This window comes from Maylandia zebra, linkage group LG7 (assembly GCF_041146795.1).
Source record: "Maylandia zebra isolate NMK-2024a linkage group LG7, Mzebra_GT3a, whole genome shotgun sequence".
In the NCBI taxonomy this organism is placed as follows: Eukaryota; Metazoa; Chordata; class Actinopteri; order Cichliformes; family Cichlidae; genus Maylandia; species Maylandia zebra.
In genome coordinates this window covers 1,409,500-1,421,590 of record NC_135173.1, presented here as the reverse complement: position 1 = coordinate 1,421,590, position 12,091 = coordinate 1,409,500, and the positions used below count along the sequence as shown (strand labels likewise).

Sequence of the window (12,091 nt, the reverse complement as noted above, 5' to 3'; positions counted from 1 at the left end):
TCCTGTGGAGTGGTCTGCTTCCCCCAACTTCCTTACTACACCCCCACCATTTGTCTTAATGTATGAGTGTGAGACTTGTTAGAATCCAGTGGCACCAAGGTATCATACAATAAAATAATGTGATTAATACATAAGTAAAAGAAATTCCTATACAACCCTTATTTAAGAAATGCACATCCTCAACTTGATCCAACTGCATGTTTTGTATTCTTAGACTTTTATAGCCACGCTTTCACGATAAAGTCCTCCCTGCAGTGCAGCACTTGCAAACATTAACAAGATTCTTTTAGTCTTGATGTAATGGACTTCAGTAACTCTGCTAGCCTTAATGTTTCCATAATGCTAGCAGCATTAGCAAGAGCAGCTAGGTGAAGATTTTGTTGCAAAGCAACAGTAACTTTTACCATTGCTCTGACTCATCTACCTTACAAAATCCTTGCAATAAAACAAGGTTGGTTGCTCAGCAGCAGCTGGCCCTTTGCTACTTAGCTGATTACGTAATGTGCTGTCTGTATAGAGTTCAGCACCTGTACAGTTCAATGATCCAACAGGCCTTTCAACTCACACAAATGGAGTGTTTTCTTTTTTCATTCTTTTTCTCAAAGAAGAGTTTGAAAATAGCCGACTGATATTTTACAGCCATTAGAGTGATCGTTGTACATGGATACATTTTCATTTTATGATTTTAGTTTTTCCATATCACAGCTGTGCAATCATTGCTGCCAGTGCTACATAAGAACCACACGTATGTTACACATTTATAAAATACAGAAGCAGGTCTTTTTATCTAAATCTTGTTTACGCTTTGTCTCTTTGTATCTTAATATTAAAGTTTATTTAGTTTATGATCTTATGTGAGGGTTTCCTGCTGTTTGAGCATGTTCAGCTCAGTTTTTACCTGGAAATTCTGACTCCTTCACTCTTTTCTTTCAGATCTTTACAAGTCACAGCAAATTCTTGTAGATTAGTCAGTTTACCCAGTTTACTTCCACGTTCTTCTTCACATAGAAATGAGGATCCTCGTATTCAAATGTGTTTTATTAACAATGGAAGAAAATGAAACACAGAAAAATGCCTGACACTATGCGATATCAGATTTCTAAGGAAATCTGATACCGCTGTACAGTAGCCTGTCACATTACGCTAAAGGTGGTGGAGCAATGTGCTCTGTGTGAAGGGTGAAACACAGCGTGTTTCACCCTTCACACAAATCTCAAGGTGTGTAGGTAGAAGAGGGCCGGCTGAGCTACATATTTAAATGTGGGTCTGCCAGCTACTCCTCTCATTTCAAGTCAATGCTGTGGAAGAGAGCCAGAGATCAGTAATAACTAACACTTTTTCATAGTGCAGTCCAAATCGTCTCACCATGTTTGTTTCAATTGCACTGCTATGCCTCTGCCTTTTATTTCTTATTCTTCAACTCAAATCCAAGAGGCCGAAGAACTTCCCACCAGGCCCCCCAGGCCTTCCCCTGGTGGGGAACACTTTGCAGTTGAGTTTGGAGAACCCCTTAAAGGACTTTGAGAAGGTAAGAAAAAACATTCAATAAAATAAAAATGTCCATAATGTTTTATAATATTTTTTTTATCCTATTGATGGATTTACTATTATTAGTACTAAATGGGTCTAAATGTTTAGCTACTAAAACATTAGTGTGCTTTTCCTGACTGTGCTGTTAAAGACAATACCAATGCTTGTGGCTGTAAAAGGAAACACCTTTAAAATCCAAAGTTCTTACACTATAGTGAGCTCCTTATGTGATTACAAGATAGTTTAGCATAGTTTAAACCCCCTGCAATCATCACTGTATATGGATCAATGTTCAGCTTATCGTTTAAGAAATGTCATGTGACAGTGCTACATGAGAAAAGAACCACATGCATCTCTACAAATCAGACACACTGTGCTCCGTTTTTAAAACTGACCAACATCAACATCTTACAAAATGAAACACTGAAGTCCTTTGGTCTCATCACTGCTAACGTTTGCTTATGCTGTATATCGTTTTTTGTTTCGCTGCAGGTCATCAAACTACAGAGAGAAATGTGTCTTTAACAAATGCATATGGCATGCTCTGCAAGCGTAAAGTTAATAAATGTGTGCAGTGTGTAATGCGTGCTTCTATCCACACACAAATACAAAGCAATTTTACACCACGTCAAACTATTTTACAAATGTGTATGCCCAGACCTGAATAAATACAGGTGTATAATAACTGATTTATAACTTAATTTATTAATTTCAGCTTCAGGAATTGGATAACATTCTCCTTCAAAAAGCTGTTTGTGCATACACATATTTCTAAAACTACACGTTACTTCACTCTCACTTGCTTAGAAAACCTGCAATGCACGTGCACGAATCATCTGATCAGTCACGTCGTCACGTGGAGTCTTGAGACAAATCTCACGCTGCCAACTTTGCACAGATCCACAAATGTAAGCATGTCCCACTGTAAATATGTGGGCTTCCTCTGTATCCCTCCATGAAATGTTCAGGATTAGTTCATTTGATGCTTTTTTCTCTCCACAGAATAACTGAAATTACTGGACAGAAATGTTTAACCGTGTTGGAGGGAAATGTCCACCTGAGTATCTGGTTCATAAATTTCAAAAACTGCCATGTCATTTTGTTCCCTCCCAGCTGAGGAAGTCTTATGGAGATGTCTACAGTATTTACATTGGCCAGAAACCAGCTGTAGTCATCAATGGGCTGAAGACCGTAAAGGAGGCGATGGTGACTAAGGCTGCTGATTTTGCTGGACGACCCCAAGACTTGTTTGTTAATGATATCACCAAAAGGAAAGGTAGAACAGATGTTATCTAGCACATGATACACTGTGTTCACACACATTTTACCATCAGTACCCAAAACAGCAAAACGAAAAATTAAATAAATAAAACAAAACAAACTAAAAAATCCAGTATATACGTTAGCATATACTGGATTCTATGGTTTCAAGTTTTAGTGCATTATTATTTACTGCATGCATGAGGAAAAACACCCAGTTTGAGATAAGCACGCAGGGACAGCATGGGTTAGGAAAATTCACCTTTTGCTGTTATCTCTTTGTAGAATACTCCTCTTCATCACAACGGTGCAGCACTCATGCTGGACCATGTGAACGATCCATGTAAACAATAGAGTTCTTTTAATGAATGTGGAACGTAATAAAAGATGACACAGTCCAGAAAGTAAATGATCTTGTTTCCCTTTGTGCTGATAAATCTGTTTTAGGAGTAATTTTGGTCGATTACGGCTCTAGTTGGAGGGAACATCGTCGCTTTTCTTTGATGACTTTGAGGAACTTTGGTCTGGGGAAGAACTCGATGGAGGACAGGATTCATGAAGAGATAAAATACATCGTTAGAACCTTGGAAGACAGTGTTGGTAGGTCCGTCTGTGACCACAACCACGTTGCATTTGCTGTTGTTTCCTTTGCATTCCTGTAAAATTCTGTTCTGCTGAATAATCTCTTCTACAGGTAAAACCATGAGTCCTCAAGTTATGTTTCACAATGCGGCCTCCAACATCATCTGCCAGGTCCTGTTTTCTACACGCTACGAATATGATGATGCGCTAATCAAACAGATTGTTCAGTGCTTCACTGAGAATACCAAGATGGCCAATGGACCGTGGGCTATGGTGAGTAAAAGCATGTTTCCCATGTAATCGTGCTTACTTAGGAATCCTGTCGTGGCTGAAGTTTTACGGCGACAATTCCACTGATACCAAAACTAAGATGCAGAAGTTCTGTGTTCATCCCCCCACTCTCATTTAACTCTCTTATCTTTCCTTTCAGCTCTATGACACTTTTCCCATAATTCGTAACCTGCCACTGCCCTTCCAAAAGGCCTTTGAGAATTTAGAGGTAATTTCAATTTTCACTTTACCAGCAGGAAGAAGTAAAATTTGTTCAAACTTTGAGTGACTACGTTTGCTTTTTAGACTTCAAAGAAAATTGCAATTGGTTTGATCAATGAGCACAAGAAGACCAGAGTTCCTGGAGAGCCACGAGATTTTATTGACTGCTATCTGGATGAACTGGAGAAGGTGTGAGTGTGAAAAGAAACAGATCTGCTCTAATTTGAGTATGCAAAATATAAAAATGATTTGACTTTATTCAACCTACACTTTTCCAAAAGGAGATATTTGTATAGTTTTAGTTCACAAGATGGTTAAAAATTCTCTTTCAAATGTAAAGAGCTGAAGGCATTTCTATCATATTCATTATTCCCCTCCTTTTAGAGAGGCGATGATGGGTCTTCATTCTCAGAGGAGTGGCTCATTATGAATGCTTTAGATCTTCACCTTGCTGGGACTGACACCACCTCCAACACCCTCCTTACTGCTTTCCTTTACCTGATGAACTACCCGCACATCCAAGGTAAACCTGCACATGTAAATAAGACATATTATGGTTATTTGTCATTGGTGTCTGTGGTCCTGCTCGAGGTTTTCCAGGTGTTCACTTGTACTTCAGCCTTCACATAATACAATCTAGTCTGAGCCACACCCGATAGCAACAAAAGGGGCCATGCCCGTCCCAGCATGCTATATTCTATATGCTCGTTATATTAACTTAACAAAGGAGAGTCCCACTCAACTCAATTCCTTACCGGTACAAATTATTTGTATTAGATTAGGTGTGGATGTGGTGTTTGATATGACTAATATCATCTCATGTTAAAGGTTGAAGACAAATTGAATGAATACAGAAGGTTCCATCTCTACGGGCCTAATGCTTTAGTGTTACATTACTTGTGTGTAGTCTTCCTTTGTCTCACCTACAGATATCTGAAATGTGGAATTTAATGTGTGGTGTAATCCCTCCTGCACAGAAAGATGCCAGCAGGAGATAGACGACGTGTTGGGAGGGAAGTATCGGGCCAGTTTTGAGGACAGACATGAGATGCCTTACATACAGGTACTGTATATCAGAGAGATTTCTACTTATAATTGCCTTTTATTTAGCAGGCATTGTTACACAGCATAGCGAGTCCTACAGGTAATCATAAAGAGAGAACACACACATGCACAGGGTCCACAATAAGACGATAGCTCCAGGACAAGCAGTAGGTGGAAAACAGAATAAATATCAGCCTGAATCTCCTCATTTCTCAAAACAGTTTATGTTGGTTTATATTGGCAACAGACACAAAAACTCAGACCAGTTTTGGTCATCATTAATAACATTAGGTGATGCATTTAAACAGCTTCTTTTCAGGAAACCGTGGAGCCTCCATTGTTGTAGAAAGGACTGGTTTGACTGGAACTGGTCTACTCATAATAAAAAGAGCGTTTCATGTCGAAATCATACTGCAGAATCATCATGACCTTTTTCCACACTGTGAACTATGATGTTTGAATGTTTTCATTAGTCATGAAACAAACGTGTTTTATCTTAATGCATAAAATCTAGTAAGGCTGCTGTGTGATGACGTTGACTAAGAAGTTTTATGTTTCCACATCAGGTAACTGTTTATTTAAAGCAGAACATTAGACTGATGGTCCACAGCAGTGTCAGCTAACAGGGAGAGTAGCCTCTCTGTCGTCGTGCGCTGTCACAAACATTGAGTGTCAGGTTCATGCTCCAGAATATTTAGGAAGCCTAACATGGTAAATGGGCTGGTTCTTATACAGCGCTTTTCTGCTCTCGTGGAGCACCACATGCCACATTCACCCATTCACACTTTTTTCTGTCGTTTTACGTGCTTCCTTATTAACATTCACACATACTGCTCTACCTGCTGAGCCACAGGAACCCACTGATTTTATAAGAAACATACGCACTCAACCATCAGGGTCGTGTTTGCCTACTTTGAAAGAATTATATTGTAATTTAAAAGCTTGTTTTGCATAATGTCCTGGTTACAGACTGTAGTTAGGAACTACCAGGATAGGTAGGAAGGATGTTAGGAACACCCTTTCCCTAACAAACCCCTGGCTTACAAACACAATAACATGCAGCTCTGGCTGCATGAAGGGCCTGCATGTCTGAACATGTTGTGGGTTACGCCCAACGCTCATGTGATGGCAGGAGTGTTTCATCACATGACTGTGAAGATTAGATAGGATTAGATTTCCTGGCACTGCCAAAGGCATGTGATAGTCTACGTGACCCTGTCTGAATATTTCTTAAGGTTACATCAGCTGAAATGATCTCATTAATACTGCATCCTGTCTGTGGCTTATAGGGAGAGGTCCCCACGTCTGCAGCCTTGAATTTCTGTTGTGTTTTTATGTCAAAGTACTTAAAAATTGCTCAGTCAGATAAAGCACAGAAAATGTCTTCTCTTCATCCAGGCTGTGATTCACGAGATACAGAGAGTTGCCAACACTGTTCCTCTCAGTGTCTTCCACTGCACCACTAAAGACACAGAGCTGATGGGTTATTCCATTCCCAAGGTAAGGGCCAACTGGTTAAATAGGTAGAGGCAATAAAGTGACGAGCATCCTTAATGGTTTTGAGGTTGATTTCGTCCTCAGGGAACAATGATCATCGAGAATCTGACCTCAGTGCTCAGCGAGGAGGGACAGTGGAAATTCCCTCATGAATTCAACCCTGAAAACTTCCTCGATGACAAAGGAGAGTTTGTTAAACCAGAGGCCTTCATGCCTTTCTCTGCAGGTACATGAGCACAAACACGCTGAGTAACAGCACAGACATGGCCAGTTCAATCAATGTGTTTTTGATAATTTTGCGGTCTTTTTCAATGCCTCAGGTCCTCGGGTGTGTCTCGGGGAGGGTCTGGCTCGTATGGAGCTCTTCCTCATGATTGTGACTCTGCTGAGGAAGTTTAAGTTCATCTGGCCCGAGGACGCAGGAGAACCAGACTTCACTCCAGTCTTTGGAGCCACTATGACTCCCAGCCCTTATCACATGAAGGTCCAACTCAGGACCGCGCACTGAAGTGGCGTGCATAGGTGGAAGATGCAGAAAGAAAAAGTGCCGCTTAGTTTTGAAAACCTATTTAATGAAGAATGCTGTACTTAGTAGTTTAAATAGCTTCTGCTGGGAAAATTTCCCTGAGATGTTTTTAACACAATGATTCTCAAACTGTGGGACATGGAGCCTCTGCAGGTGGGACGTGGGTAACAAAGGGAATGATGAGAAAAAAACAAGTTGATTAGCATCTGTTGAGTGGTATTTATTAAAACTCAGCTGTGATTTTTTTTTAGATTAAAATGGTCGTGGAGTGAGACGTGCTTTGGGCTTCTTAGCGGGGTGATGCCAGTTAAAACTTTAAGAACAAGTGTATTAAAACACTAGACAGTCTCTGATAAACATGCCAAACTCACACTTGTCTTACTCCTTTTTAAATCACTTTCTCAAACATTAGGAACTTTGTTTTGGAGCTCCTCGATATTAGATAATATTCATAACTCTTGACTAACTCTGAGTCAGTATAAATGGAAGCATCACTGAGGCTACGAACTACTCTGAATGCTACAGTCACTTACATTATCCCTCTTTTCATTAAAAAGGTGCATTTTTAAACTCTAAAAGCACTTTAGAAAACAATGGTGGAGGTATGCTTTGGAGACCTGTCATCAAAGCATTCAAATTAAATGTGTACCAGCTGCTGCAGCATGGGTGCTGTTGCTGTTGTTGTTGAGTGTGTGCAGCAGTGTTGTCACAGCAAAACGTTGTCCTTTAGACGTCTCATGTAGCAGAAAAAATGACAGAGTTAAACCCTTTCTCCTTTGGCCTTACTGTCTTTGAACAGGTTTTGTCAACACAACCACTCAAGATGTGTCAAAAACACATGTGTAGTTAGAAGATGGGTCTGGTCCACGATGGGAACACATCAGTCTTCTGCTTTATGTCAGCAGATTTGCCTCCACTAGTTGAATATCAGTTGTTTTTGTTTACTAGCACAAGTTAAAAAGAAATAATCACTTTGCGACTGACCATCAGAGCCAGACTTTGGCCATTTAGCACAACTGTTACTGTTCAACAACAGTTTGAAATAATAACCTAAACTGAGGATACGCAGTCATTCCTGACTGCTGAATCATGCAGTTTTTCAAATGACCTAAATTATTGATGAATATTCAAAAATATTACTGAACAATATAAAGCACCTTGAGGCGACTATTGTTGTGATACAGCCAAGTGTGACTCACTTCACACTTGGCTGTATCCAGTGAATACTGTGAGTCAGTTCTTTGGCAGTTCTGAGCCTTCCTTTCTTTATAAGCCAATATTTGCAAAGATTATTTTCTATATGGGTGAAAGGGCTTGTGTTACATAACTGATTGCATGTTGATAAGATGTTTGATCCTTAGCAGTCTGCAAAGACTCTGTGTGCCTCCCAGAGCACTCTGGCATACACACGCATCATAAGGTCATGAGAGAGGTCGTACCTTCTCTTACTGATTTATGCTATGGGAAGACACCTACTCTGTATCTGCTTAAGTAAGACACAGAGAAAAAACCCAACAATCATATGACCCCCTATGAGCAAGCACTTTGGCGACAGTGGGAAGGAAAAACTCCCTTTTAACAGGAAGAAACCTCCAACAGAACCAGGCTCAGGGAGGGGCGGGGCCATCTGCTGTGATTGGTTGGGGTGGGAGAAGGAAGACAGGATAAAGACATGCTGTGGAAGAGAGACAGAGGTTAATAACAGATATGATTCAATGCAGAGAGGTCTGTTAATACATAGTGAGTGAGAAAGGTGACTGGAAAGGAAAAACTCAATGCATCATGGGAATCCCCCGGCAGCCTACGTCTATTGCAGCATAACTAAGGGAGGATTCAGGGTCACCTGGTCCAGCCCTAACTATATGCTTTAGCAAAAAGGAAAGTTTGAAGCCTAATCTTGAAAGTAGAGATAGTGTCTGTGACAGGGGATTTCTTTAAATCACCCGTAGTTCTTCAGCTAAGACACCTGAGTTAGAAAACACAAACACTGCAGTTGTCTTTACTAATTCATGAACGCAAGACCTGCGACCTGCGTCTCATCACTGTCTGCGTTCTTTATTTATACTTTTCTGTGTGTGCATGTGTGTGCATGTGTGTGTGTACAAAAATAACAACGTCACTCAGAGCAACGGGTTTTCCCCTTTTCTACATCTGTATGTTCTCGGAAAAGAGTTGAGGTTTCTCTTCTCTACATCTAACTGTTCTCTGAAAACAGGAAGCGGTTAGTAGCTGAATAAGTTCATCATCACAAAAGTTATTAGGTGAAAAGTCACGTAGACATGTAGATTGCTTAGTGATCAATAAAAAGCACATTTCATGAAGCTGATCACATTATATAAAAACAATTTCCCTTTGACATTCCCTCCTGTTGATCAAAAAAAATGAAATGTACAAGTCATCAGTAAGTAACTACTTGTCTTTCACATTTTCAGTTACTACATAATTAGTTGCACGTCATCTTCATCTTACAAATAGGAAAGAAGTCTTCATGATCTTCATCGGTTTGTGGTACATCTGCGTATGCTGTGAGTGATAAACGTATCATCTGTGAAATTACAGCTTTTAAACAAGGAATAACACAAGTAAAGAAAAGCCAAATAAAATAAAATAAAACCAGGAAAACTCCAACGCCGATCAGCAGTCTCTTTAGAATCTGAAGCCATGTTTAAAGAATGTACATTATCTGGTATGTAGGTGCAGCACATGGTGTTGAAAAAGACACACAATCCTCCTTTCTCAGCCAGGATCATGTCCAGTGCTACACGATGTTGCATTACAGCAATTCTGAGAGCGTCTATTTCTTGGTTTTGTCCCTCGTTGACCTTGCAGGATGCATTGAAGAGCAAGCCGAATCTATAGTCCAGTGTCTCACTTCCGAGACCATGAGAGAGATACTCCCATACGGTTTATGACAAAATTTGATCCGATTTGATTGATGGCCCTAATCATGACCTTTTGACCTCCCCCCTCCCCCCCGGAAGTGTGTAATTTGATCCCCTAAGCGTGACGAATTGCATCCTGAGAAGGGAGGGGGGAAACCTCCGGAAGCGCGGCACCTGTTGTTGGGAAAAAAAGAAAAAAGTTTTTAGAGGGAGGGAGGGTCTGCGGTATGGGAGGAGAATAAAAGCAGAGAGGAGGAGTCCGTCACAATTTCTAAGGCACAGACGCAAGATGGATTTCCTTCTGCAGCCCAGCAGCGCTCCTGTGTACTTGGACGGCGAAGAAATCTGCTCCCCCGAACCCTCGAGCATGGGGGGCAGCAGCAGCGAGTGGTCCTCGTCGATTATCAGCGATACCCCCGTCACCATCTACAGTAACAGATCCGGAGCAACCGCCGCTCCGCGGAAAGAAGGGAGAAATAAGAGCGTCTTTATGTTCCGCAGCCAAATACCAGCACCGAGAAACTTGCGGGGAGAATGGACTCTGCCTTTTGAGGGCTGTGGAAAGTGGGGCTACATATTCAAATATGAGGTAGGAGAGCTTTGGCTTTATCAGCTTAATGAAGGAGAGAGCTTGATGGAGTCGAGCAGCATTGTGAAGCTGACTTCCGGTGACTGGGCCGTGCTGAAGCTGCTGATTGCGATGGTTATCGGAGAGGCTAACGAGGATTTTCCCATTCCGGAAGAGGAAGATGTTGCCCCTAAAAGACGCCGGAGAGAGGTAGATCCCCCTCCTCCTTCTCCTTCTGATGAAAAAGAGCATGATGATCCTCCTGCTGCTGAGAATGATGAAAAAGAGCACGATGAAGATCCTCCTTCCCCTCCTTCTGACTCCTCTGATGAAAAAGAGCACGATGAAGATCCTCCTTCCCCTCCTTCTGACTCCTCTGATGAAAAAGAGCACGATGAAGATCCTCCTTCCCCTCCTTCTGACTCCTCTGATGAAAAAGAGCATGCTGACCCTGCTGCTGAGAATGATGAGGATAAAGAAAAGACCCTCTCTGTAGAAGATGTTTCCTCCTCGGATGAATCATCTGATGAGGATGATCTCTACACCATTACAGAAGATGATGAGCCCCTGGCTGAAAAACTTCCAGAAGATGACGATGTTCCCCCAGCTCCTGAAAAAAAAGAGGAGAAAGCAACCCCTGCTTCAGCCGCTGAGAATAAAGAAAACATTCCCCCGGCTCCAGAAAAAGCTTCTGAAGAAGAAGAAGAAGAAGAAGCTATTCCCCCTCCTCCACCACGGAACGGGGGCATACGCTTCAATGACGAGGAACTGATCAAGACTAAAACAATCTTGTCAACCGTCTGGTCTTCAGGAACCACAGCCACGGGGAGATGGAGAATGCGTGCCAGCCTGCGCTCGACGGATGAGTCTGATGCGCCTGACATTTTTGTCATGGAGAAATTCAACCCCGACTGCGGTTTATTTCGCAGCATGATGGTTTTACCAGCCAAAGAGTGGGTCGTAAGAATGCTGCAAGTGAGGAAGGATATTACAATTCTTTTTCAAACTTGCCGCTGCTGGAGGGATGCTGTAGGGGTGAGAAAATCTCTCAGCTTTTGAAAATCCCCGCCCCTCCCGGACCACGCCCCCCTTCCTTCTGTTTTAAAAAGGAAGCCCGTTCAAAAAGCCTTTTTTAGCTCAGAGAGAGAGATGGACTCTGCACCCCTGCTTCGCGATGAGGAGATCAGTTTTTCGGACGAGGGCGAGCTGGTACCCGACACTCCCGGCTACTACGGACCTCTGAAGCGACGGCGGCGGCAGCAACAGCAGCAGCATGCCGACAAGATGGACGGCTGGGCGTCTTCTTTATTCATCGACACTGTGAAAACGGCCGTGTATCATCTGGTCAACTTGGTGATCAACAAGTACCGCACCGAGGAATGCAACGGCTGTAAGATCGATCATCCCAGCCAGAGACAACACGAGTGTCTGCAAATCCTGGAGGATGATTTTTACTCCGACAACTATTACAACATCAGAAAGAAACTGCTCACCCCTCGCTTTGTCCCTTCCATTCAACGTCTGCTGATAGCCCGCAACATCAAGACTGATGACGTCAAAGTCGGGACGGTGGCGGAGACTCTGCTTCATGAGCTGAAATCGGTGAGGAAAGTCTTTGACGCCATCACCGATGCTTATGACAATTTGGTGGGTCAAGACGTAGTTAAAATCGGGGAACTGCGTTTGGTCACAGAGTGCTACAAAGGGTAC

The 12,091-nt window shown here is 42.1% G+C and overlaps 1 protein-coding gene across 1 annotated transcript; it reads left to right on the top strand.

Moving 5' to 3' along the window:
* Positions 1 to 1,240: 1,240 nt before the first annotated feature.
* LOC101481994 (cytochrome P450 2J4) lies at positions 1,241 to 7,303 on the top strand. Its single transcript, XM_012924103.3, has 11 exons — positions 1,241 to 1,528; positions 2,644 to 2,806; positions 3,238 to 3,390; positions 3,485 to 3,645; positions 3,803 to 3,871; positions 3,949 to 4,053; positions 4,249 to 4,387; positions 4,842 to 4,927; positions 6,307 to 6,408; positions 6,490 to 6,631; positions 6,726 to 7,303. Exons 1-11 carry the CDS (start codon positions 1,367 to 1,369, stop codon positions 6,911 to 6,913), a joined length of 1,470 nt encoding a protein of 489 aa, XP_012779557.3. The 5' UTR covers positions 1,241 to 1,366; the 3' UTR covers positions 6,914 to 7,303.
* The last annotated feature ends 4,788 nt before the right edge of the window (positions 7,304 to 12,091 follow it).

Excerpts from the sequence above, each read along its gene's own strand:
- LOC101481994 (XM_012924103.3), top strand. The coding sequence starts at position 1,367 with ATGTTTGTTTCAATTGCACTGCTATGCCTCTGCCTTTTATTTCTTATT. Across the intron at positions 2,807-3,237 it reads TGATATCACCAAAAGGAAAG|GAGTAATTTTGGTCGATTAC; the intron begins GTAGAACAGATG and ends AATCTGTTTTAG. Across the intron at positions 3,646-3,802 it reads CCAATGGACCGTGGGCTATG|CTCTATGACACTTTTCCCAT; the intron begins GTGAGTAAAAGC and ends CTTTCCTTTCAG.